This window comes from Elephas maximus, chromosome 6, assembly GCF_024166365.1.
Source record: "Elephas maximus indicus isolate mEleMax1 chromosome 6, mEleMax1 primary haplotype, whole genome shotgun sequence".
Taxonomy (NCBI): domain Eukaryota; kingdom Metazoa; phylum Chordata; class Mammalia; order Proboscidea; family Elephantidae; genus Elephas; species Elephas maximus.
In genome coordinates, this window is record NC_064824.1 from 106,799,936 (window position 1) to 106,827,700 (window position 27,765).

The 27,765-nt window shown below is 40.4% G+C and overlaps 1 protein-coding gene across 2 annotated transcripts in view; it reads right to left on the reverse strand.

The window, feature by feature from the left end:
* Positions 1 to 27,765, reverse strand: part of PLEKHM3 (pleckstrin homology domain containing M3) — a 225,014-nt gene that overhangs the window by 118,132 nt on the left and 79,117 nt on the right. For both annotated transcript variants that reach the window (XR_007517936.1, XM_049887981.1), the window contains exon 3: positions 19,342 to 20,277. Coding sequence is in view for 1 of the 2 variants with exons in the window: in XM_049887981.1 (XP_049743938.1) it covers positions 19,342 to 20,277 (936 nt within the window). In the remaining variant the exon portion in view is untranslated. The remainder of the gene's footprint in view (positions 1 to 19,341; positions 20,278 to 27,765) is intronic.

Sequence of the window (27,765 nt, forward strand, 5' to 3'; positions counted from 1 at the left end):
ACTGACACACATTTATGACAAGGCAAGCTGGCACCTGGGAAGGTACTGAAGCTGTTGCTAGGACAGCTATGTCCTTAAGAGTATAACAGAAGTGACTCCTCTTGGACAAAATTAATGTTCCTAAATAAAGAATTTACCTTTCAACACAGTAATATGGCAAATGTTATGCTTGTATAAGTGTTAGCACTGTTCCTGGCACACAGTGAGTGTTCAAGATACATTATATCTAGAGACAGAGACAGGCAGACAGACAGATGAGACTGAGACTAACAGATGCCAAATGTCCAAGACAGAGGTCATCATGAATTACTCTAACAACTTGCAGAACTAAGGCAATCAAGGTCAAGGCTCTTTAAGAAAAAAAAAAAAAATCTAATTTGAATACAAATTAGTTTAAAATTTAAAGGTATCCTTTATAAGCTATTAAAATATTAGGTAAGTTTTTTTTTTTTTTTTTTCTTTTTTGCACTGAATTTTTAAACAGCTAAGTCAGCTTTGATTTTTCTGGTCTATGTTGTATTAGCGGTATTACAAGTATTATATTTAGATAAGAAATAATGTGAAAATTCCATGTAAGGTAATTACCGCCTATTGAAAATGTAAAGACTTTTTATACTCTTGCTAAACTTCATAATGCTTGTTTCTTTAATCTCATGGAATGTTGTCAGTAAGATTACAAATGGTGTGAAATAAATTAGTAACTACTAAGTAGATTCCAACTCAAGCTGAGAAGTGTCAAGATTTATTGGTCTTTCGAGTAAACAATGATTGAAAACCTAAAGTCAATATTTAGCCAAAATTTATCTTGAAAGGCAATAAATCTTGATTTTTGCTAAGGCGAGTAAGTAAATATATGCACCATCCTAGAGAGTCTGACTGCTTTTCTATCTACCAATTATCTATCTTGAGTTGTAAATTTAAGGATCTGTGACACAGATTTTCATTTCCAAAGACCTGATTTGAGCTGTTAAGTAACTTCTAATTTTTCTTACAATAAGATGCTTCGATACCAGCATTTATAGGAGTGTAAGCTAAGAAAAGTTTAATAATGGAATGTTATAAATTCAGCCTCTAGTATCAGTCTAAAAAAAAATTTTCTCTTCCTCTTTTTTTTTTAAGCTAAGAAAAGTTTAATAATGGAATGTTATAAATTCAGCCTCTAGTATCAGTCTAAAAAAATTTTTTCTCTTCCTTGTTTTCCTCTTAACAATCTGTAACAGGACTTCCTCGTTTACTTCTGGGACTGTCTGATCTTTCCCCAAAGACTTTCAAGAAAATGGTAAGCTATTTTAAAATGGAAATAATAGGAAAGTGGATGCACAGTTGCACAGTGCTTACCATATGTCAGGCACTGTTCTAAGCACTTTATGTATATATTAATTCATTTAATCCTCATATCAATCCTATGAGGTAGATATTACCCCCATTTTACAGATAAAGAAATTAAAGCAGAGGATGAGAGAGTCATTTTGTCCGAGGTTGCACAGCTAGTAAAAGGCACAGGCTAATAACTTTATGGGCAATGCCAATCAATTATAAAGGTGAATTTCACATGAGTCTCCCTGTGGACATTATTAAAAAGCTATCTCCTTGTGAATGACAATATGACAAGGACAAAAAATATAAATTAATTTATACACAAAGAACATAATTTGGTTCGTTGATGAATTCAGCCTAGGACCTCACAAGTGTTGGCATCACCTGTGAATGGGGGGTAGGTAACAAGAATAAAAATACATAAGGTGGAAAGCAGAAGATAATAAAAGATGAACAAAGGAGGAAGCGAACACAACTAATTGTGGAGGTCAAGGAAGGCTGTGTGGACACGGGGGCATTTGAGCTGGGTCTCGAAGATGGTTTTTGAAAAAGGAACATGGGAAAAGGCTTAAGTCAGAAAAATGGTAGCATATTTGGAAAACATCGAGTAGTCCAGTTATCTGAAGCTCAGTGTATGTACACGGGTGTTGGGAAAAGAGCTTGGAACAAAAAGGCGAGGCCAGAACGTCAGAATCCTGAGTGTTCAGGGTGCAGAGTCCTTACTAATCACTGAGATATAACAACAGCTAGAGTTGTTGGAAGCAGAGCAGTAATTTGGGCTTGGAAAAGATTAATTGGCAAGAAAAAAAACAAAGGAGGAGAGAACCAGTTGATAAGTTATTGCACAAGTCTGAGCTTGATTAGGCAGTAGATTCGGAAGTGAGAAGGGAGAAAGAAGATACTACAGAGATAAAATGCAAATGTGGATATGGAGAGCATGGGAAGGGGAAGGGAACCTTCAAAGATGCTCATAAGGTTTTTAGCCTGGGTGACCATTATATGAGAAATCTACCAGTCAAAAGAAGGTGGTTAAGGTGAGAAAATGCTAAGTTTGTTTGGGGCATTAAGTAAAAAAAATAGAGTTCCAAAACTCTGAGCTACCAAACAGATGCCTAAAACTTAGCTGCATGAGAATCATTTCCCTTTATTGTATGAATCAGTCTGAATTGGATTTTCTGTTACTTGTGACTGAAAATATATTTGGTATTCAATGACAGTTAATGAGGCTCCTGTTTCTATAACTTACTATTTTTATTTAAATCTAAGATGCTGAGATCTTAGATTATAAACTATTAAAAAACAAAAACACACTGCCATTGAGTGGATTCTGACTCACAGTGACCCAATAGGACAGAGTAGAACTGCCCCATAGTGTTTCCAAGACTGTAATCTCTATGGAAGCAGACTGCCACATACATCTTTCTCACATGGAGTGGCTGGTGAGTTCACACCTCCAACCTTTCAATTAGCAGCTGAGCGTTTAACCACTGCTCTAATCAACGTGCATTTCAGTAGAAGACATTTATAACTTTATAATGAAGTGAGGAAAAGATGACATAGTTGGTAGGTCTTGATTCTTGATAGAACAGTGGCTACCAACCAGGGGTTTGCACTGTCTGGAGACATTTTTGGTTGTTACAATCGGGTAGGGGGCAAGGGGACGGGAGCTACTGGCATCTAGTGGGTAGAGACCAAGGATGCTGCTAAAAATGCTAGCGTGCACAGGATGGCCACCCACAACAAACAATTATCCAACCCCAAATGTCAATAGTGCTACTACTGACGACTCTGTGACAGCACAAAGCCAAGAGGTATACTGACCCTATTTAATCACTTCCCTCTGCAAGACATGGATGTGCCGTCCATTATAGGGAAAAGGAAAGCCCCTTCATCAGCTCTATTTTCTTATCTAAAGGAAACAATTCAATAGCTATGCTAGTTTAGGGTAAACGGGTACAATGAAAGAGAGGCCTGTCCACACTGCACCACTATCTGCTAGACTACCTGCTAGTAACATCTGCTCCAAGTTGGGGCTTTTGTTGAAATACTGGCCCACCAATAACTCTTGCTTGAAAAACAACTGCAGAAACCAAAGGGCCCAGCTAAGCTGATTATTTTAGGCCTGAAAGCTGCTGGTGGTAAGAAGAATGCTCCTTTGTCACAGTTTACCTCCTGTCTGCTATCAGCTCTATCTTAAACATTGGTACGAAGATTGGATTCCCTATGTGGTACCCCTGCAATCCCAAAGAGGGGAGGGAGGTCAACCTCACTATCCTTGCAAAAGGGCAAATGCTGGGCTGAGCTGCTCAGTACTTACACACTGAGAGCCTTGGGGAAGATGTCTTATTAAATAAACTGTCTTACTGAAATGTTCCTCTGAACTGTATCAAGCTATATTGGAGTCTAAGACTAAAGGAAAAAATCATACTACCAATTCAGTCTTTATTTAAATTTTTGATATTTTATTCCTCACGAATTTTTTTGCATTAATTTTGATTAAAAAATATTAAATTATTATTAATCTTGATTACTGAGTTTTTTTTTTTTTTTTGGGTGCATTCCTAAATTTTGTGCCCAAAGTGCCTTACCCTAGTCCAGTTCTGCATCACAGGGGATCCAATGTGTGTCCCAATTATGTTCTTTGTACAATGATTTTAACATTACATTAAGCCACCACTAATTCTTTTTTGGAGCCCTGGCAGTGCAGTGGTTAAGAGCTTGGCTGCTAACCAAAAGGTTGGCAGTTCAAATCCACCTGCCGTTCCTCGGAAGCCCTATGGGGCAGTTCTACTCTGTCCTATAGGGTCACTATGAGTTGGAATCAACTCAACAGCAGCAGGTTGTCTTTTTTGTTTGTTTGTTCGTTTTTAACTCTTTTCACGATTCCTCAGTTACATCTCCATTAGGATTGCTTCAATAGGTCAGTACCTCTTATTGTCTTAGAAATTCAGATTATATTTTTGCTTTACCCAGAAAGCAACCTGTTTTCCTTACTGTTTCTAGAACTTGTAATGTTTCCTTCCAGTTAGGATTTAGAAGTCGCTTCTTACATCACCCTCATCCAGTCTGTAGCTTCTATCACATGCAGTGTCCCATCTGGGTTCCCTCTGATTTCTCTCTCATGTCATTCTCCATTCGTAACGCCTGCTTCTCTTTCCCTATATTTTGTGAGAGTCTCATCTCTTTGAACTTTGTAGTATCTTAAAACACATCCTTTCCTCCTCTTTGCTAAAACCTCAAGAAAAACCCCCACACCATCTCTTAGAGTAATTTCTACCGGAGTTATTTCAGTAATGACAACAATTTGATCAAATTAAAGTCATGAGAGTGGATCTGAGTAGTACTAAGAACAGTCTCAAAGTGAAAAGGATCACTTTCATCTGCTTGCTTTAAATCAAGACTTGAATTTCTTCATTTTTACCCCCAACCAAATTCTTTATATTCTGTAAGGTTTACGGACTGCCTTGGTCCTTTATCCTTTTCTTTGGCCTTCTTTCCAAGGTTTTCTGTCTCTAAAAACACATGTGTGACCACCTCCGAAGCTAATCTTTTAGCTATATGTCTAGTGTTTGCAGATGAGCTGCTCGTATCAAGCTGTTTAGATTTGGTAGCCAAGACACACATGCAAAAAAATGCCTATGAGTGGGAAACTCCTATTTCTTGGCCTTTGTGTTTCCGTTTGAAAGGAATTCCCTAGAGCAACATCCCCAGTTCCCTCCCCATCTTTTAGGTTGTTGTGTTGTGTGCTGGACTAGTCGATTCCAATTCCAACTCACAGCAACCCTATAGGATAGAACTGCCCCATAGGGCTTTCAAGGAGCAGCTAGTGGATTTGAACTGCCAACCTTCTGGTTAGCAGCCGATTTCTTAACCACTGCGCCACCAGGGCCCCTTAGAGATGGAGAAGTGAGGTATCTGATTGGTGAGTTTATAAGAAGGACCCATGCTCGGCAGGGCCTGCAGGGAGTAGGTTTTCTTTCACCTGTGGTAAGAGGGCATGGCCTTAGGGTCTTCAGCTGTGACCAAGTGGATAAGTCTCTAATTTAGGGGTTGATTATATAACAAAATGTATCTATAAGCAATAAATGTGATATTTTGATCTCCATCTTCCTGATCCCTGGGAGGAGAAAGCAGGGGTATTATTTATTTAGCCCTTTAAACTCCCTATAAGAATGATTGCTCAGACAGACAGCATTTAATAATGGGAGTAGAGAGGAAAGAGGAAGGCGATCAGGTCACCAGAAAGTACATGTCAGTGGGTAAAGATTATCGAAATCCATACTTGAATTTCTTCATTTTCCCCCAAACCAAATTCTATATATTCTATAAGATTTATGGATTGCCTTGGTTTACTTTCTTCCTTTATCCTTTTCTTTGGCCTTCTTTCCAAGTTTTTCTGTCTCTAAAAACACATGTTTGTGACCACCTCTGAAGCTAATCATTTAGCTATATCATACATGAAGGTTAGGATCAAAGGGTTGCCAGAAAACCCTTGGAAATACTGGGTACCTTTTACTCAGATAAAATTCCTCACCCTAACAATGGATGAAAAACATCATTTCCCTAAAGGTTTTCCATCCATTGTTAGGTCACAATAAGACTTCTCCTCACCCCAGAGAGCCCTTAAGGAACCTTCTCATACTTTCTGAGAAAAAAAATGCATTGCAGTGAAAAGCATGGCATTTCTGGTTCAGCCAATATTTTATAACATTTGAATTGTTACACAGTCAAACAACCAGCCAGTTGCCGTTGAATCAAGTCTGACTCATGACGACTCCATGTGTGTCAGAGTAAAACTGTGCTCCACAGAGTTTTCAATGGCTGATTTTTCTGAAGCAGATTGCCAAACCTTTGTTCTGAGGCACCTCTGGGTGGCCTCGAACCTCCAACCTTTTAGTTAGTAGCCCAGCTCATTACCTGGCAAGTGTTTGCACCACCTAGGGACTCCAGTACATAGTCAAGTCAGTTTAACCTTCTCTTAAGTTATAAACTTGAAAATGTTGACCCTCAAGATTGTGAAAAGGCTGGCTGGAGGCTGTATAATAAATCAGTGGCAGGAGTATAAACAGAAGACACAACTCTTGTGCTCCTAATTTATTACTTATCCCACTGAGTCTGGATGCTTCCCAGACACCAAATCATGTGCCTATTATTTCATCCGGTCTCTAAAAGTCAAGGGTGCGAGAAGAACATCTTTATTGGTGAAGACTCAGGCTAGACAAAACTGAAGACTGATGAGTTATTCACTAAGAACATTCTATGGGCTAGGCTGCTGGCTCTTCAAACTTTGTATGCATTTAAACCAACAGGAAAGTTCGTCAAAAAAATTTTCAGGCCCTGTTCCAGAGATTCTGACTTCAACAGGTCTGAGAAAGAGTCTGGCCATCCTGCCCCACCTCACTGTCATGATTTTGACAAAAATGGTCCACCAACCACACTTTGAGAGACACTGGTGCTGGGGCCCTGCCCTAAAAAAAGGGACACACAGTCATAGGCCCATAACAAGAGTCTGTGAGAGTCAGGGGAGGAAGTTATAAAGGGAATATGTTCAATTCTACTGGGGGATGGGGCAGGGGAAGGGTGGTCAAAAGAGGCTTGAAAGGATGGTTTAAACGTGTAAAGGGCTTTTTACACCCAGAAGTTGTCAAAAAAGCACAAAATAGAACCATAACTAACATGTTCAAACATCGGCTGCCGGCCTGCTCCATCTTTCAAATGAATCAAGTGAAGGCGGTTCTTGCTCTTTATTTTTATTTATGTGATCCAATTAAAACATTTTTGTGTTAATATATTTCAAGGGTGATACAATGGTTAAACACTCAGCTGCTAATTAAAAGGTCAGCAGTTTAAACCCAGCAGCTCCTTTGCAGGAGGAAAAGATCTGGCAATCTGCTCCCCGAACCATTACAACCTAGGAAAACCTATGGGGCTACTCCGTCTTACAAGGTCACTATGGGTCAGGATCGACTCTATGGCACACAGCAGCAACAACGTATTTCAAGGTATAACAACTTGCATACAGTCATATTTTCTGCTGCTAAAATTGACTTTTAGTTTACCTCTATCCCCAAAGCATGGCCCATGTTTGTTGAATGAATAAATGATTAAATGAACAAATTAATGCAAGAAATAAATTGGCGTTACTATACTACTAGATTTTCTTGCGTGAAGATATATTTAAAAATTGCAAGTTTTTCACCTAAGTATATTTCTGCCTTTAGGCAGTGTCTTAGTTATCTAGTGCTGCTATAACAGAAATACCATAAGTGGATGGCTTTAATATATAGAAATTTATTTTCTCATGGTTAAGGAGGCTAGAAGTCTAAATTCAGAGTGCCAGCTTTCTCTCTCTGTAGGCTCTGGAGGAAGTCCTTGCCTCTTCAGCTTCTGCTTCCTGGTTCTTTGGAGATTTCCATTTGTCTTGGCATCTGTCTTACCCCATCTCTCCTCACTTGTTTAATCTCTTTTATATCTCAAAAGAGATTGACTCAAGATATACGGTATACTAACCCTGCCTTAAACAAAGACAACCTATTCCCAAATGGGATTATAACCACAGGCATAGAGGTTAGGATTTACAACACAAATTTTTGGGGGACATAATTCAATCCATAAAAGGTAGTATAATGGATTTTAGAAAACCTCTCAAGTAGTTCTTACCCTTAGGAGCCCATAAAAAGCTAATTTTTTTCAAGGAATTTAGCTAGAAGTTAAGGAGAATCTTGACTTAGTCTACCAACCAACCCACCCATTGCTGTTGAGTCATTTCGGACTTGTAGTGACCCTACAGAATGGAGGAGAACTGCCCATAGGGTTTCCAAAGACCTACTGGTGGATTCGAACAGCTGACCTTTTGGTTAGCAGCCAAGTTCTTAACCACTAGTCTAACCTAAAACTGCACCTAAACAAATTTCCTTCCCAATCAAAGATCAGTAAATAGAAACCATCTACCCAGTATAGAGTCTAGTGGTACATTAACATTTTCTTTAGAAGTTTAGTTGGAAATGAACACATGATGAGAATAATGTTAACCAAAAAGGAAGCTACAAAAAGGGACAAGAACTTTCCAGACCAAAGTATAGCAACAAAGACTAGGAGAAATGAACTTAAAAAAAAAAAAGACAGAACAGCTATGGCCTATGAAGTTCAGGAAGGTCTATCAAAAGATCCATATCTTCTGAAATTCAAAATGATTTTATTCTTCTGAAATATATCAAAGACCAACATGTGACTTCTATGATAAGAATACCAGGAATAAATCAAAAAAGCAAATTTATATCCTATAAAATCAAACTGCCTACTTACATAAAGTGATCAGCTCTCTCTGAATTTTAGGACATGGGATAGTTTAAAACCAAATTATATTACATTCTTCTTATACCATAGACTCACATTACTATTTCAGTGTATATTCATTTTCTTTTGTACATTTATTTTTATTTAAAATGATTTCCTGGAGTAGGACCTAGAAACTTATTCTGGAAAAAAGGGGTAAAAAGTATTTATCCAAGACAGACATCAGAGCCAGGAAAAGGATTCCCATCTCCTGTCTTCTTAGTAAAGTGGCATTTCTACTGGTTTATGTTGTCATTCTCTAAGGAAAAAAGGTATTACTTATTAAATTTATTAAATGATGAGGTTTAAATGGAGGAGGAACAAGAAGAATGCAAAAATTTGCTTTGGAAAATGTAGAGCCAGAAAGCTCCTTAGAGGCGAAGATGGTGAGACTTCATCTCATATTCTGGACATGTTATCAGGAGGGATCAGTCCCTAGAGAAGGACATCATACTTGGTAAAGTAGAGTGTCCACAAAAAAGAGAAAGACCCTCAACAAGATGGATTGACACATCAGCTGCAACAATGGGCTCAAGCATAATAATTATGAGTATGATGCAGGACTCAGCTATAGTCGAAACTGACTTGACGGCATCTAAAAACATAATAACAACACAAATAAATGGAGGACCACATTAATCCGTTTTCTCTAACCTTCTTTAAATCTTTTAAGACCCACAGAACAAGACATAAAAGGGACCATACACAGCAAGCCCGTTCCCACTAAAATATCCCAGACAGATTTGAAAGAGTTGGAAGGAAACTCAAAGACCTTCAAATTCAACCCTTTGTTATAATTACTTAATTGTCTGGCTTCCATACTACAGTTTTTAAGTGAGGACACATGATGGGATTGGCTTTTTCACTATGCATTAAGTTTCACTGAGTTAAGCGTAGTGCTTAGCACACCGCAGGGCTTCAATAAACACTTGCAGAAGGGCTAAATGAATAAACCCCTTCATCTTACAGATGAGGAAACTGTAGCTCAGGTAAGTTATGACTTGCCTTGAGGTCCAAATTCCAGTTTTTCCAGAACCATTGGCAAGGGCTCTGGCCACTTATTTTCACCTATAGTCATTGAGTCTTCTTAAAAAAGGGAAACCCATTCCACTCTGGGCAGTTCTGCTATGTTGGTCCAATGAAACTACACAGAATAAGTCTATTTCTTCTTCTAAGAGACAGCCTTCAAACATGTGGACATAATGCTTGTGTCCTCCCTGTTCTAGGAGACACTTGCATGGCATGTTTTTTAGTCCCTTCACTATCGTATCGCACGTCTATACACGTGCATCAGTTTGTTCTTAAGAGGAGCATCTATAACTAAATTTTCCAGGTGTGGTCTGGCCTCTTCTTTCTGGGCCTGTCTTATGCCTGCTTTTGATGTAGCCACAGCAGCACAAATGCTGGCTTCCTGGTTGTCTTATTGGTATGTGCATGTGAGCTGCCACTGGGTCAAGTTTACTTCATCTCCCACACGTGTGGTTCATTTTCTTGAATATAAGGATAGCATTATATGTTTATCTCTATTACATTTCATCTTGTTTATTTTGGTCCATTTCTTTAGCTTGCTTTTGAGAATCTCAGTTCTGTCATTCAACATATTAACTGTCCAGACTAGTTTTGTAGTAGTTGCAAATTTGATAAGTATGCCTACCATATTTTATCTAGATAATTACTGTCCTATCTGTGCAAATAATAATAATAGCTAACACACAGCATTTCCTATGTGCCAGGCACATAAGAAGTACAACCAGAATGCTCCTTAGAAGCAAGGACGGGGAGATTACGTCACATACTTTGGACATGTTAGCAGGTGGAAGCAGTGCCTGGAGAAGGCCATCATGCTTGGTAAAGTAAAGGGTCATCGAAAAAGAGGAAGACCCTCAATGAGATGGATTGACACAGTGGCTACAACAATGGGCTCAAGCATTAACAGCAATTGTGAGGATGGTGCAGGACCAAGCAGTGTTTCGTTCTGTTGTACGCAGGGTCACTATGAGTCGGGACCAACTCTATGGTACCTAACAACAACAACACGTGCCAGGCACTGTTCTAAGCCCTTGTAACTCATTTTTATTTGCACGGCACACACAACAGCAACCTATGAGATAGATATGAATATCTTCTCCATTTTACAAATGAGAAAATGGAAGCACAGAGAGGTTAAGTAATTTACCCAGGGTCATACAGCTGGTGAATAGCAAATCTGAAAACCCAGGCAGTATGGCTCCAGAGTCCTTGCTCTTAATTCCACTACTTCTCATTGTCATCATGTACCTTTATTGACAACCTTCCAGGCCAAGAGGGATCCATTAGTCAACACTCGGGTAAAGCTTTTTGACAATGGTTTTCAAAATGACATAATTATAATCTCTGGTAACACAAATTTCTCAGTCTTGACAGTTTTTCCAAATGCTTTTCTGAACTACTATATAGCATGGACCTGACCTAATTATCTAATAATCTTATCTAATAAGGACATTGAAGTAATATGGGCACAATTTGAGTTTACTGATGGTGGCCTATGGTGATCACAACTTCATTTTCTAAATGCTCAGAAACCATATAAATAGCAATCGCATCCAAAGATTAGCAATAATCTACATTACAGCATGCTAATACCAAAATCGACTCATTCTCCATCTTGAAAATTAGAACATTTAGCAGTCTGTTTCTCTGGCTCCTATCTTGTTCTGCATTATTTCTCACAGGTTACTGACACTGGTTCCACAATCACAGCTCTAAGGGCTTCTAGCACTCTGGTTGGCACACATGTACTTTTCTAGACCCAGTGAAACAAAATTTAAATCCTCAGTATTCTCTTAACATTGTCATTTCTTTTAATTCTCTACCTTGTGTTTTTTAAGTAGCCCTGGTGGTGCAGTGGTTAAGCGCAGTTGGGCTGCTAAATGAAAGGTCAGCGATTCAAACCCACCAGCTAACCCATGGGAAAAAGATGTGGCAGTCTGCGTCCGTAAAGGTTACAGCCCAGGAAACCCTATGGGGTAGTTCTACTCTGTCCCATGGGGTTGCTATGAGTTGAAATTGACTCGACAGCACACAATAACTTGTGTTTACTTTGGTTTTTCTGGTTTGAAGATCACTCTTATCTACCACACAGATGCCCTCATTTTCCTTTTTACAAGCTCTGGGTCCCCAACCAGATTATGAAGTCCTTGAAGTTACAAAGCACATCTTACGCTTCCTTGTACCTCCCACAACACCAACCACATAATAAGCACACAACAGAAATTCAAGTTGTATTTTTGAGAGATGGCAGTAAACACCAAGGAGATTTCCTTAATTCTGTGGGAAATGTAAGTATGAAGTTTAAAGGTGGGTAGAAGGGGATACTTTAGCTTTTTATCTTTCAAATTTTCTAGAACAGGATTCCCTTACCTGAGCAGAGACTGGAACGTACTGATCAGTCTCCAAGTCAGCGGCCAGGACGGCGTGACCCCTTGTCACCCAGTTCCATCTCCTGCTCATTCTTTACCAGCCTCTTTTAAGACCTCTATACCCTTTTGAGGAAATCCTGGTGGCATAGTGGTTAAGAGCTACATCTGCTAACCAAAAGGTCAGCAGCTGGAATCCACCAGGCGCTCCTTGGAAACCCTGTGGGGCAGTTCTACTCTGTTCTTTAGGGTTGCTATGAGTCGGAATCAACTCGACGGCAACAGGTTTTTTTTTGGTTTTATACCTTTTTGAAGGAGTTCTATTAAGCCTTTGGAGAGCATAAGCTGCACCTCATTCCTATGCGCACGTCCCAAGGTATCTGGCTGAATGTGCAGCACACACGAGGGGTTTACTAAATGCTTGTTGGACTGAATCCTCCACTTCAATTCCACTCAAGGTTTTATGATCAGCAACTCCTCCACGGTCGTATTCAAGGTTGGGAAAATAAAACTTCAGCACAAAAGAAGCTGGGGATTTCTCCTCTGGGCTACTCAATCAGCCAATGTACTCAATAACAAAATGACTTAGACAATATAAAATAAAAATCCAACAATGGACTACATATAAATAATTCTCATTTATCCAAGCTGTTTATATGTTTTGGGTTGTATCTGAGTTTTTCTTCATTGTCTCTTCCTCTTCCAACTGGCTACCTGCCTATTCCCTAACTCAAATAAATCTCCAACTTATTACTATTCCTAGTAAGTGGGAGACACATTTAAAGATAGTAGTAAAAATAAGAATTGGCAATATCAAGGAAAGCCAATTTCTTTTTGTTTCCATCTCTCATTTCCTTAGAAGATCTGGCATCTTGGCTATTAAAAGATTTCCTAATTATTCACTTGGGAATCAAAACAGATTTTGGCTACCCTAGAACTTTTTTTTTTTTAAGTTTTCTAGGACATCATATACAATTGACCTTTTTGACACTTAGAAACCTACACATCTTTGTTTACCTGGGCTCACAAGCATAATCGAGTCCCAAATTCGATGTCTCTTTTTCATAAGAATTGCTATTCTGCATGATTTACCCTGAAGCCAATAAGTTACTAAACACACCCAACACAGAAATATTGCTTGCTTCCAGACTAGCAGCTATTTAATGAATAATTCACCATGGCATACTTTCTATCAGAGATGCTTGTATTGCTAGGGTAAAAGTATCTTTTAAGTCTAAACGATGTCATAAAACAGGCCTTTGCCAGAAAGACGCCCTCATTTATCACACGAAATGCCATGTGGTATTAACAAGGTCGATACTGTTTGTTTAATATATTTTGCTTTCATAGGGGCTCAAAATGATTTGTTTTTGCAGCTGTAACAGAGTTAAATTAGGGATTTAGTGGCAGCTTAGCTAGTTGAGCATATATAACCAGGAGCTATTAATTACCTGCCTAGAGGCCTATGGTCATTTTCCCACAATTTAGAGCATCCTCGGGGCACTGAGTTATACCATAAGCAGCAAGATTTTATCCTCATATAATCAAGCTTGACTTTTCAGGAACTGAGGGGAGACTGAAAAATTCAAGTTTTATTTCTTATTCCACAACCCCCCCTCCACCCATGTAAATGTTATTAGTGCACAGATTTTCATAAAGTTGTGTAAAGAATTTCAGAGAAAACCTTGGAGCAAGGCAGACACCTGCTCCCACAAATGAAAAACTAAAAACAAAACTTTCTGACCTTAAAACACCAATAATTAGCCTTCTTCCCCCTTTCCTTCCTCTCACACTGCTGTTCCCTAAACCGAGCACAGGAGATAAGTTAGCGCCAAAGAGAAACTTGTCAAGAACACTACAATTCTAATTCCTCTCTACATGTCTGTGAGTGTCATCTGGGAGCAACTGCTGAAAAGCTCTGGGGGGAAAAAAGCAAAGGGGGAAAGAGGAGGGAAAAGGCATGGGGGGGGGGCGAAGAAAAACTAGAGTACAACTCAAACAAAAATGAAATAACATACACACATATACACACACAGTCACACAAAGACAGGGAAAAAAATGCCCCCACCCCAGGTCCTCCCAACATGCTTCTTTATCAGAGGTTCATTGTCAATCAATTAGCGGAGGCAGCAGGGGTCTGTGAGGTGGAGGCACCCGGGAAACAATGGGCAGCCTCGCTGTATTACTATTTAATCACTTTTGCTAAATAAATAGAGCAGCCCCGAGGTGCTGTCATGTCAAGGGAATTTATAACAACAACAAAAAAAACTTCATTTTTCATTGGTCATTACTTTTTTCCCTTCAGGACAAGAGAGGGTTATTACTGTAGCCTTAAGTTCCATCTTTGTGTTTCTTGCCTTTGATTCCCACTCGGACCCTGCCACTTTCTGGCCCTAATTTGTCAGGCTGAACAAAGAGGGGATTTGTACCTCCTGTAAGGTCTCAATTAGGAATGGCTTCTGCTGTATTCCGTGCCATTCAGAGAGGACACAATGCCGGTAATTACAGGAATTTGCACTAAATGGCTGAAGAATTCACAGCAAAACTTTTCCCCTCTTTGGGTTTACCCCTCCCAAGGGCTGGAGGGGAAAAAAAAAGAAAGCAAAAAGCTCTCAATGCCAGAGAGATGTAATTACCAACAGCAGTCCCAAGAGGTTACACAGCAGCCAAAGGAGTAGTAAGACCATAAAGACTGACAGTGTGAAAATGGGGTAGGGGATCCCATAGGCTTGTTGTTTTTTTTCTTGTCTCTTTCACTGACATTTTCAACTTCAGTTCTGAATCAGCCTTTCAATTTCACCTCCAGATTACGAAACAGTAACACAAGGAACACTTTCAAACGTGAGCTTTGCGTGTACAAGAGCCAAGAAAACCACGTACCCACCAGGTGCTCCTTGGAAACTCTATGGGGCAGTTCTACTCTGTATTATAGGGTCGCTATGAGTCAGAATTGACTCGACGGCACTGGTGTTGGACTGGTATTGAGTGTAAATAGGTAGGTAAAAAAAACTCAGTGCCGTCGAGTCGATTCCGACTCATAGTGACCCTACAGGACAGATGTCTAATTTCTGAAGAAAACAAGGCTGCTGCCTTATAATCTAATTTATACAACAACTTGTCAATAACCTAATTTAGAGCCACTTACAGGTACATACTCCGTAAATATTTCAATAAACTGCACACTGATCTAAACAGTAAAGTAATATTAATATTTTAACACCACAGACTCCACATTGCCAGACATAATTTTGAATTCCAACCAGCATTTCACTAATGACATGTACTTCATTTTCTACTACAGATGTGTTCCTGAAAAGCTGTACTAACACCCGCTGCTGCTGAGTCGATTATAACTCATAGCGACCCAACAGGACAGAATAGAACTGCCCCATAGGGTTTCCAAAGAGTGGCTGGTGGATTTGAACTGCCAACCTTTTGGTTAGCAGCCACTGCTCTTAACCACTGCGCCACCAGGGCTCCACCAGCGCTCCAGAGCTGCTAAAAAAAAAAAAAAAAAGCACCACCAAATTAATTGTTCAGAAATACCGCTCTCATCATGTGCTCCTCTGATGGTCAAGAACTTTCCGTGACTTCAGAGTCAAACATTAAGTTCAACCTTACGAAACTGTCTTTTTCGGTAGTTCAAGAATGATTAAGTATCAGCAATTTCATATAGTTCTAATTAGCACTGCCGCTGACAGCCCTCTAACATGATACGGGGGCCTCACTTTGGTTGCTCTTGTCACAGAATGAACATTTTGCATTCATTTATGCAATCATTGGATTAACGTCTATCTCCTATTGTAGACTGCAAGCTTCATGAGGGTAGGGACCACGTCTGCTTCCCTCTACCACTGACTCATCTAGGTGCACCCAAGTTTCCAGCACCTAATCAGAAACGGGGGCTCTGGTGGCACAGTGGTAAAGAGCTCAGCTGCTAACCAAAAGTCAACAGTTCAAATCCACCAGTTGCTCCTAGGAAATTATGGGGGCAGTTCTACTCCGTCCTATAGAGTCACTATGAGTCAGAATCAACTCAATGGCAATCAGAAACTTGGCACATAATAAATTTTAGAATGAACAGAAGAACTTAGTTTCCCCAAAGACATGCTTTCAAGAAGTAGGACAGCAAGTGTTATACACTAGGAATGATCTCAGTGGGTTTAAGGAAGAGCAAGAAGCCTACTGTGGTTGGGGTTTTGTGGCTGGGCTTTCTGAATGGGGCTCCTCTCCAGAGGCCAATAGTACTGGAGAGGGAGCCACGGAACAAACCACACATAATCAGATACAGTAAAAACCTATGAAAGCTGGGTTCTATGTAAGGCAGAAACCTGTCAGAGAAGCAGTGATAGAAAAGTGGTAAGGCTGCACCCTGTCATAGACGGAACACTTGCGAGACCAGAAAAATAAGGCAGTTCCATCAGTTCTGAGTAATTCTCACAGGTTTCATTGTACAGCTCTAAGACGTGCACTCACGTGTTAAGAGATACACAGTTATGTATAGGTATATAGTTTCAAAATCATAGCCTCAGACATTTTTGAATGGTCACTACCCATTTTCTCTACAGGGGCTCTTCAAGTTTCAAAGAAGAATATAGAAAATTCTTCACCTACAGAATTTAGTAAAATAAGGCCGTTTGCACTATTTCGTAGATTTAAAAGCCAACATCTGTGTTCCCCTGAATAGTAACTACATGACATAGTAAAGAACTACGCAGTGCAATCTTCCACTTTTAAAAGTTTATTCATCCAAAATACTTGAAGAGGAGGAACTAAGTGGACATAACAACTTATAGTCAAAAGAGGCCCGCTAAAACTGTGAAATCTTATGAATTAGCTTCCCCTTAACAAAGCCAAAACTCAACTAAAAACAATTTACTGGACTGTCTGGCATCTTGGAAGGTACACATACACATACTATGCAACCAGCTTTTCCACCAAATGTGTGTTTTTATGAAGATGCAATGTTAGGGGACATAGGTAGGAAATAAAGCAGCAGCTGGTTTAGATTAACTGTGTTTTTGAGACACACAGATCAACTTTTAAAGTTCGATCCACTGTATATAATCTTTGATATAACGAACTACCTCCCAAGTAATTTAAAAAACATTCAGAGGTGTGCTTAACACATTTTCTTTTGAGACTCTGCCCCCTACAGGAGATAAGTATTCCTCCCTGAGACAGGGAATCAGTATTCCATGAGCGGTCAAGGTGAATAAAAAGCAACCTGGCAAACCACGTGTATCGCAAAGCAGCTGGATGTAGCACTTGCCAATGGAAAGGAGGGCATTTAAGTGAAATGAACTTATTCTGCTTTGGAATCTGCCACACTTTTACAAATTAGGATTGGCCTCACCCCCACCCCCTCATTCTAAATTAGATACCTTCATGTCCCTCATTGGAATGCCACACTAAAACATAAATGTAAGAGCTGAATTGAGCAAAAGCTTTTTAGACTTCATGACCACTACCCGCTAGATTGCCGACCGTCACCTTTCGCCACCTATCCTCCTGTCAGTTAAATTCAGTAAGTGTCAAATTTAGGTAGCAAAAGGAGCCATCCTATCACGTGGAATCTAAAGCAGCTACCAGAAAGCTCTCTCCCCACCCATTATATAATCTTTTTCCTCTTCTTACTTTTCTACTTGACTTTCTTCTCCCAGCCTTTTCTCTTCACCTTTCTTGGTCTGTCTTCTGTTTTCATTTCTCCAACTGCTAGAGGCAGTGGGCTTGGTCTACCCACCCTCGACCCACATTTTTCCTGCCTCTGAGTGCCAGGGATGGTGCTGATAGAGTACAGAACATGGGCAACATACACTCCCTCAGCAAGCAAACTTCTGAGAGGAAGGTGAGTTAGGTGACAAGTAGGTGACAGCCTTGTGTAACACCTGCAGTTTTCCTTCCTCTTTTCCTACAAAGTTTCTTGATTTAGCCTCTATTTTGCTGTTCTTTTTATTTTTTTATTTTTTATTGTACTTTAGATGAAGGTTTAAAGAGCGAACTAGTTTCTCATTAAACAATTAATACACATATTGTTTTGTGACACTGGTTGCCACTCCCACGACATGTCAATACTCTCCCCTTCTCGACACTGGGTTCCCCATTATCAGTTTTCCTGTCCCTTCCTGCTTTCTCATCCTTGCCCCAGGGCTGTTGTGCCCATTTAGTTTCCTTTTGTTTTATGGGCCTGTCTAGTCTTTGGCTGAAGGGTGAATCTCAGGAGTGACTTCAGTACTGAGCTGTAAGGGTGTCCGGAGGCCATTTTGAAAGCTGAGTTGAGCAGTTCCCTCTTATTGCAGTGACATGACAGATTTGTTGATGCCATCAGCAGTCCAAAGTTACAGAAAATAAAACTAAAACCCGTTGCTGTCAAGTCGATTCTGACTCATAGTAACCCTATTGGACAGGGTAGAACTGCCCTATAGGGTTTCCAAGGAGCATTCGGTGGATTCAAACCGTCAACCTGTAGCAGCTGTAGCTCTTAACCACTATGCCACCAGGGCTCCAGTGGGGTTTAGCGAAAGGGAAATACTTTTATTTAGTTTGCAATATATATATATAGATTTGGTTTAGTAGGGTTATTTCTTTTTATTTTATAGTTTCTGTGATGGTGGGGGGAATGGGGAATGGAAGAGAGAAGCAGTGAAAGGGTTTTAAGAAATAACGGATTACACTGCCTTAAACTCAGCTTTGCGTCTCACCCTTGCATAGCAGTTCCATAAGGCCTGTGCTCCCCCACCATTGAGGTGCAGGCTCCTTGTGACTCAACGGTCATCTGCTGAATCATCACCTCTGCTGCTTTTAGCCACCTCCACATTATCTGTCAAAGCTGACTTTCTAGACACCTCCTCAATAGGATCTGACAAGGTTATGGTCAATGACAGTTGCTGACTGTAGACATTTCCCTTGCCTAAAGAGTGTTAGCAGTCTACTGTGGGCCTGAATGTCTCTTACCGGACAATGTGTGGCTTCCATATTCACAACCTTTGGTCAAAAAGGCAGAGGGAATGGAATCATAGTTGACTCAGGAAGCCTAAATTCTAGTCCAGTTATGCTTTGGCCAAGTCATTTTGATTCAGTGAGTATATCATATGTGCTTCTAGTCACTTCACCAGGATGGCATGAGGATGAATTAGTTTTAATAGAGCAGACTCCTCGGAGGAGAGATACTTTATAAACAGGAGGTAACTGTGGCTAGCCAATTGCGGGGGGGGGGGGGATTTTTAAAGTGAATTCCAGTTGTGGAATCAACATTGTTCCCTAACGAGCTTTAGGCTGAAAACTTGCTTCATACCTGCACATTTGAAACTCTGAGCAGTGAGTCCTCGCTCCAAAGACAAAGTCGTCAGAATGCTCAGGAAGCTGGTGGTCACCGACTGACGTTTGTTCTTCCTGAGATTGTGCCCGCCCATCTGATCCTTGGATTTGTTCCTCAGCATGACTTGCAGGTTTTGCTCTGAACTCCTTGCCGCATTGGCAGCTGTCTTCAAAGCCTCCATCCATTCCTGAGCTCTCTTCCGGGTCTCAGCACGGAGGCGGAGGACATCTTGGGGAAAAATGACTTGAAAGCAAGAGTCACAGTCATCTAGGTTGTCCATCTGGACAGCCAGACAGACGTCCACATTGTAGCTCAGCAGGGGATCCTCATCTAGCTTGCCAGGCTGAAAAGCCATAAGGTAGGCTCTGCTCAGCACAAACGTAAATGCCTTCCAATTGTTTTGGACAGTTAGCCTGTACAGCGTCCCTGATTTGAGGATGTTTTGGTACTGTTTGGGGCTATCTAAGACAGGGGACGACAGCAGCAGCCCACTGGATTTCTTTTGTAAACAATGATTCTGCGTACAGTCAACATTATGACCAAGCCCTGGTGAGTTTGCCAGCTCATCCTGATGTACCACATAACCCGGCCCAGTGGCATGCACAACTTCCCAGAGCTTCTGTCCCCAGTCCAGAGCCTCCCACGGTGACTCTGCCTTTAGCTGTAGCTGAGTGTTGTCATACAGGACAGTATCCACAATCCTGGCCTCAAGGTTGCCCAAAACAGATATGCTCTGGAAGTGTGAAAGCTGGTACGTGGCATAGAGGTTTTGGTTCCCACTGCTGTCGAGGCTGTAGAAGTATAAGTTGTAGGGTGATAGTTCTGCATAACAGCTTTGCCAGTAACTGTCATGGTCCCTCCTAATCTCCAGGTAACCCTTCTTCAGAATATTTGGGAATGTCTGCTTGTGTTCTGGAAATTAAAAAAAAAAAAAAGAAGCAAAGTATTAATTAAACTATGAAAAGGCAGGTGCAAAAATCCAAACAGATGAGCAGTCAACATCCTTCTGGTTCAAACTAAACAAAGTAAAAGGAGTAAAATTCCAAGATGGTACCCAATTGGTAAGACGTACCTGCGGAAAATCTCAGGTCTAAAAAACTGAATCAGGGTGGAATTACAAGTGCAAGAGTAAGTACAGCGAATGCATCACCAGTGTGACACACTCAGGTCTCTGTGGAAACCAGAAATACTGGAATAACTGTGACTGGCTATACCACAGGGTTCCTTATATTCTTTGCCAGGGTTCCTTATATTCTAGGTAACATGCTACAGGAGTACTGAGTACATGAGAATGTTCCTTCTGCCACTTTGCCTAACTGCCTGCTACTGTGTTTATCTTTCCTTAGTTTGGTAAAGCCAGGGAGGGTCAGTGGAAAGGGCACAGCGTGCCCACAAACTCTCAAACTGCTCTATATGATGCTGCATTATTTGGCCTATGCTCTCCTACCTAGTCTCTCCAACTCCCTTCCACAGGCTCTAAGTGCAGCTGACTGAGCAGTTTCTCAGACACTCCCATGAGCTCTAACCTCAAGGCCGGTTCATGGCCCTCTGTCTAGTAGCCATTTCTCCAGGCTTCACCCAACTAGCCTCGCTTCTTAGGTCTCTGCTTAGATGGCACTTCTCTCTCATCTCTGAGCGTGACTGGGCTTATGCTCTTCCCTCAGCTTGCAGTGCTTCCTCCCATCCCACCTCCTGCAACCAGCTTATCCTTCGCTTCACGTAGTTATTGCCTCTTCCAGAAAGCTTGTCCTAACCTCTCCCCCCTACCCCCAGCATACACACGCACATAACCATGGGTCTTATCCAGTATCCCTACTATATTATTCCTCAATCATGGACTTTTATGAGGCTGTATTATAATAATTTATTTAAATGTCTTAACGAATAAAATAAATTTTAACATTTTTTTAAAAGCCTCTCTTCCCCCATTAGACTGTAAGCTTCACTGAGGGCAGGGTGAGATCTCTCTGTTCATCCTGTATCACATCCTTGTATCCAGCATGTAGCGCACTGCGTGGTATATAAACCAGTTGCCATCGAGCAGACTCTGAGTATGTCAGAATAGAAATGTGTTCCACAGAATTTTCAATGGCTGATTTTTTGGAAGTATATCACCAGGCCTTTCTCCCAAGACATCTCTGGCTGGGCTCGAACCCTTTCTTTTAGCAGCCAAGTGCAGTGACCATTTGTATCACACATGGTACATAGTAGGTACTTAATAAATACTTGTTGAATACTTTATTAGAAATAAAGCTCCTAGCCCAATGCTCAGCATATAGTAGATCTAATTCCTTTTCCTTCTTCTTTTCTTCCTTCCCTTCTGTTTCACAACTTTATCTGGTCCCGCCATCTTGGATCGATGATTAGCTGCGATATATAGCAGTTCTAATATTTTAATAAAAGAAGCCTGTCACTTGACAGACTTCCGGATACTTTTACTAAACAAGAAAATGATATCTAAACAAAAGGGACCACGCACCCTTCCCTGGGAGAGACTTTATTTCTGAGACGCTTCTCAATCCCTTTGCTGATACACATTGGAGACACCCGTAAACTAATTTCCCTAAAGACAAATCACACTCCCGAAAGGTGTGATTTCTGATTTTGACTAAAGAAAAAAGAATAATACAGATGTAGATCTTAAAATAGCAAACCAAAAGAAAAAAAAAGGAGAGAAAAGCCAATTTTACCTGCTTTACATCTCTGGTCCTGACATTCATTTGTATTTCTGTGGTAACTCAAAAGCCATTAATTACCTGCAACCCACACTAATCCCTTTGTAGAAGGAGATAATGGACGCCTGTTCTCAGGTTATCTTTCTTTTCTGATAATGCAATAAGGGAGGCAGTGCTGTTAGAGTCACTGCTGCCGCCTCTCCCTGTCTCATTTCCATCAAGCACTGATGCTAGTTCAACCTTTTCCACAGTAAGACTTGTAACCATGCGTCCCTCTAGCCCCATCCCTACTGTGACCCAGCGGCTCAGCTATGCATCCCTGAATAAAATAAAGATCATCTCTCTTGCTTTTAAGCCAGGAATTTTCCTCTCCTCTTCTTACCTTCTTACAATAGCTACCGTGGATTAGAAATTCCACTTTAATTGTGCCCAAACCAGCAGCAAACTTGACTAGAACCCCAGTTCTGATGATGCAAGCTAGGGTGGAAGATGCCAGCTTAGGTGGACTGAATGAAATATCCTGCTAGGGAGTCTCCAAAGCTCCCTCACCTTCTTGATGAAGACTAAGGATAGAGAATTCACGTGTACCAACATTTGTTCCCACCCAACAGGCGATATGTTTTATCTCTGCTCCCACCCTCAGCTTCAGCCCTCTAAATACCCACAAAGCCAAATTCACTGCCACTGAGTCCATTCTGACTAACAGAGATCCCATAGGATTTCCAAGGCTATAAATCTCCACGGAAGCAGACTGCCACATATTTCTGCTGCAAAGCCACTGGTGGTTTCAAACCGCCTACCTTTCAGTTAGCAGTTGATCGCTTTGACCACTGCGTCACCAGGGCTTCTTGCCCTTTACATAGGTATGTTATATTGAGATAGAAAAGTGGGCTGTTGATCATAGGAAATGGCCCATACATATAGGCTGCTATTTGTGGTGTAATTTCTTAAAAAATAATAATTAAGAAGACAAATGAGATCAAGACTATTCTCTGGGGCACCTATTTCTCTCTGGAGGGTCTGTTTAGGTCATACCCTATTAAGATTTTGTGTGTGAAGTATTATCTTTGATTGTAGAGGGCTGAAAAACTACAGTATGTTTTTGTTGTTAGTGGCTGTCGATTCAGTTCTGACTCATAACCACCCTATGTACAAAAGAACAAAACTCCGCCCAGTCCTGTGCCATCTTCATGATCATTGTTATGCTCGAGCCCATTGTTGCAGCCACTGTGTCAATCCATCTCGTTGAGGGTTTTCCTCTCTTTCGCTGATTCTCTACCAAGCATGATGTCCTTCTCCAGGGACTGATCCCTCCTGATAACACGCCCAAAGCACATGAGACAAAGTCTTGCCAATCTCACTTCTAAGTAGCATTCTAGCTATACTTCTTCCAAAACAGATTTGTTTGTTGTTCTGGCAGTCCATGGTATATTCAATATTCTTCACCAACAGTATCATTCAAAGGCATCAATTCTTTGGTTTTATTATCCATCTTTTGCATTCATATGAGGCCAGTGAAAATATTAAGGCTTGGGCTGTTGTTTGTTGTTGTTGTTAGGTGCTGTCAAGTCGATTCTCTTAGCGACCTGGTGTACAACAGAACAAAACATTGCCCAGTCCTGCACCATTCTCACAATCATTGCTATGTTTAAACGTGTTGTTGTAGCCACTGTGTCAATCCATCTCATTGAGGGTCTTCCTCTAATTTGCTGACCCTCTATTTTACCAAGCATGATGTCTTTCTCCAGGGACTGGTCCCTCCGGATAATACGTCCAAAGTATGTGATACAAAGTCTTGCCATCTTTGCCTCTAATGAGCATTCTGGCGGCATTTCTTCCAAGAAAAATTTGTTTATTCTTCTGGCAGTCCATGGTATATTCAGTATTCTTTGCCACCATCATAATTCTAAGGCATGGATTCTTCTTAGGTGCACCTTAGTCCCCAAAGTGACATCTTTGCTTTCTAACACTTTAAAGAGGTCTTTTGCAACAGATTTGTCTGATCATTTGATATTCTGATTGCTGCTTCCATGGGTATTAACTGTGGATCCAAGCAAAATGAAATCTCTGACAACTTCAATATTTTCTCCGCTTATCATGATGTTCCTTATTGGTCCAGTTTTGAGGATTTTTGTTTTCTTTATGTTAAAGTGCAATCCACATTGAAGGCTACAGTCTTTGATCTTCATCAGTAAGTGCTTCAAGTCCTCTTCGCTTTCAGTAAGCAAGGTTGTGTCATGTACATATTGTAGGTTGTTAATGAGTCTTCCTCCAATCCTGATGTACCGTTCTTCATATAGTCCAGCTTCTGGAATTATCTGCTCAGCATACAGACCGAATAAGTACAGTAAAAGGATGCAATGCTGACACATACCTTTTCTGATTTTAAACCACTCAGTATCCCCTTGTTCTGTTCAAATGACTGCCTCTTGGGCTATGTACAGATTCCACCTGAGCATAATTAAGTGCTCTTATTTCTTATTAATTTCTAACAACTGCCACTTTCTATTGGATCTAAAGTTTGTTTTTATTATTTTTGCTATTGACAAATCAAAAGCTATATAATATTTAAACCTAGAATCTTCAATAATTTATAGTCCTACTTTTATTTGTCCAGAAGATATCATTTCAACTCATTTTATTAATCCCACACACATTCTTTAAAATTCTCAATTTCATGTTTGAATAATATAGTTTCTACATTAGCTAGTATCATAACTGATTCAGATGAGATCACTGACAAAGATTATTTCCATTTTCCCAATGAAAACGGAGAAAGATAAAGTGAATCACTGTACCTATGAACTTCATACTGAAACCACGAGACAATAATTCCTCATGAAAAAGAAAAAAAAATTAAATAAAACTTTTGTTTCCCCATTGCTTTCCACTTTGGCTAGTATGAAGACCTGTTTTCGTTCCTCCTCAGTGAAGATCCCTTTTTCCCTCTCCTCCCCCTCTTTACAATACCCACTACAGTGGTTTAGTACAATAATTGCTACTGACTGAAGAGGAAGAAGGGAATTTTCCCTGTCATGCATCTGACTCAGTTTTGTATTGCCAACCCACCAAAGAGTTCCCCTTTTAATACTATTTCCCCTATCCATTTTGAAAAAGTTTCTGTTCTCAGGGCTACTACCCCTAGTCACATCTAGGCTTCCTCTCTACTGGCCATTTAACATACTATTACCAGGTTAACATTTAGGGGTCACTCACAGCCATTGCCTCGGGGCTAAACCCTCCACAGGTTTCCTGATGCCACATGATAAAGCCCAAACTCCTTAGCTTGTCCTTAAAACATTTTTATTATACACTCAAAAGCAGAGAGAACAAAATAAACACCTACGTACCCATGTCTCAGCTTCAAAAATCATCAAGTTTCTGCCATTCTTGTTTCATTTCTCCCACTCTTCCCCAACTCTATTTGCTTTTTTGCTAGAGTATCTGGAAACAAATGGCAGACATTTTATCTTCTCCCCTGTAAATACTTCAGGGTGTATCTAATGTAACAGATAAAGATTTTTGAAAATATATATGCGCAGTAATATTTTCACATCCCACAAAACTAGTAATAATTCCTCATCTAATAACCAGTCCCTGTCCAATTTTCCGAGATTGTCTCAAAAATTTCTTTAAAACAGATGGCTTGTTCAAATTAGAGTTTAAAAAAGTCTCACACACTGATTTGGTAGATGCTTCTTTTAAGCCTGTTTAAATCTATAACAGTTCCCTTTCTCCTTTCTTTTTAATGTATTTGTTGATGAAATTGGTTCATTTGTCCTGCAGAATTGATCGAGCACATCTTCATGGTATTATTTAAATGTTTCCCATATTTTCTGTCAATTGCTACTTATATCTAGATGTTTGGTTAAATTTTTTTTTTTTTACAAGATTATATCACAGTTGGTTGTCCCATTTTTAGGGATGTTAAGAGTGACAAAGGAGTTCAGAGGATATTAGCCTGATCCTTTCATTGTAAGTTCCCCCAGGAACCTTTCACACAATGCACCACTCTCCCTGACTCTCCCATACTTTAGTCAGCTGACCTGTTTACAGTTTCCATTACCTACCTCCTCCCAGCCTTGTTGTGCATTTTCTCTCACCCTTCCTCCTGCCTTGATTTCCCTCCATCTCTGCTTATCTACATTCTCCATATATGTGAGGTCTAAGCTTCAGGTAGTCACTGACTCCAATTCCAGGGGGACCCCCAAACTCCATCTCTTACAAATGGGCCCACTCTCAGCCCCACCCACCCTTGGCCTACAGTAGAGGCTAAGTTCAAATCCCAGTTCTGTCCTCACTGGCTATGTGACCGTAGGTAATTAACTTACTGAGAGTCTGCTTTCTTATCTGTAAAATAGAGCTATAATTATAGTACTACCTCATTATTGCATTGGGCAAATCTACTGCAAAAGACCTCTTTAAAGTGTTAAAAAACAACGACGTCACTTTGAGGACTAAGGTGAGTCTGACACACCCACCAAAACTCACTGCCATTGAGTCGATTCCGACTCATAGTGACCCTATAGGGTATCCAAAACTGTAAATCTTTATGGAAGCAGACTGCCTCATCTTTCTCCTGCAGAGCAGCTGGCGGATTCGAACTACCAATCTTTCAATTAGCAACAGAGCGCTTTAACCACTGTGCCACCAGGGCTTGCCTGACCCAAGCCATAGTATTTTCAATTGCTTCATATGCTTGTGAAAGCTGGACAGTGAATAAGGAAGACCAGAGAAGAATTGATGCCTTTGGATTACGCCGCTAGCGAAGAATGCTCAATATACCATAATCTGCCAAAAGAACAAACCAGTCTGTCTTAGAAGTACAGCCAGAATGCTCCTTAGAAGCGAGAATGGCAAGACTTCGTCTCATGTACTTTGCACATGTTATCAGGAGGGAACAGTCCCTGGAGAAAGACATCATACTTGGTAAAGTAGAGGGTCAGCAAAAAAGAAGAAGACCGTCAATGAGATGAATTGATACAGTGGCTACAGCAATGGGCTCAATCATAACGATTGTGAGGATGGCCCAGGACTGGGCAATGTTTTGTTCTGTTGTACACAGGGTCGCTATGAGTTTGGAGTCGACTCAATAGCACCTAACAACAACAATAATCTCATTATACTACTATGAGAAATGCTCTTAGAACAATGTCCGACACATCCTAAATGTTCGATAATGTTTGCCATTTTAGTCTCACAAGAGTCTTCTTGCCTCCTTGATACAGCTGATCCTTCCACTTCTACTCTGTACATAATTCCTTCTTTTTCATAATCCCTTCCTCTATTAACACCTTGAAATTCTCCCTCTAGTAGCCTCCTTTCCTCCTGTCTTTCAATATGCTGTTTGTTGTGTCCATTAAAAAATTATTCACTTGATCCTACTTCTCCTATGCCTCAATTAATCTCCTTCCTTCAGATTCCAAATTCTTTTAATGCCTTCACTTCCTGTTCTACATAATTATTGCTCTGACCTCATCTTGCATCAAGATCCCTTCTCTCACTCCAGCTGTAAGCCAAACACCTTCTAGCCTCAAGGCCTTTGAAGTTGCTATATTCTCTGTCTGGAACTTCTCTCCTCAGCTCTGGTTGGCTTACTCAGTTTTTTACCTCAAAGGCCCTGTCCTCAGTGAGACCATTCCTCACCACTCTAAAGAGTCCCCTCTCAGTTAAAGAGCCCTCTTTCAATCATATCACCTTGCTTTATTTCCCTAAAAGAACTCTC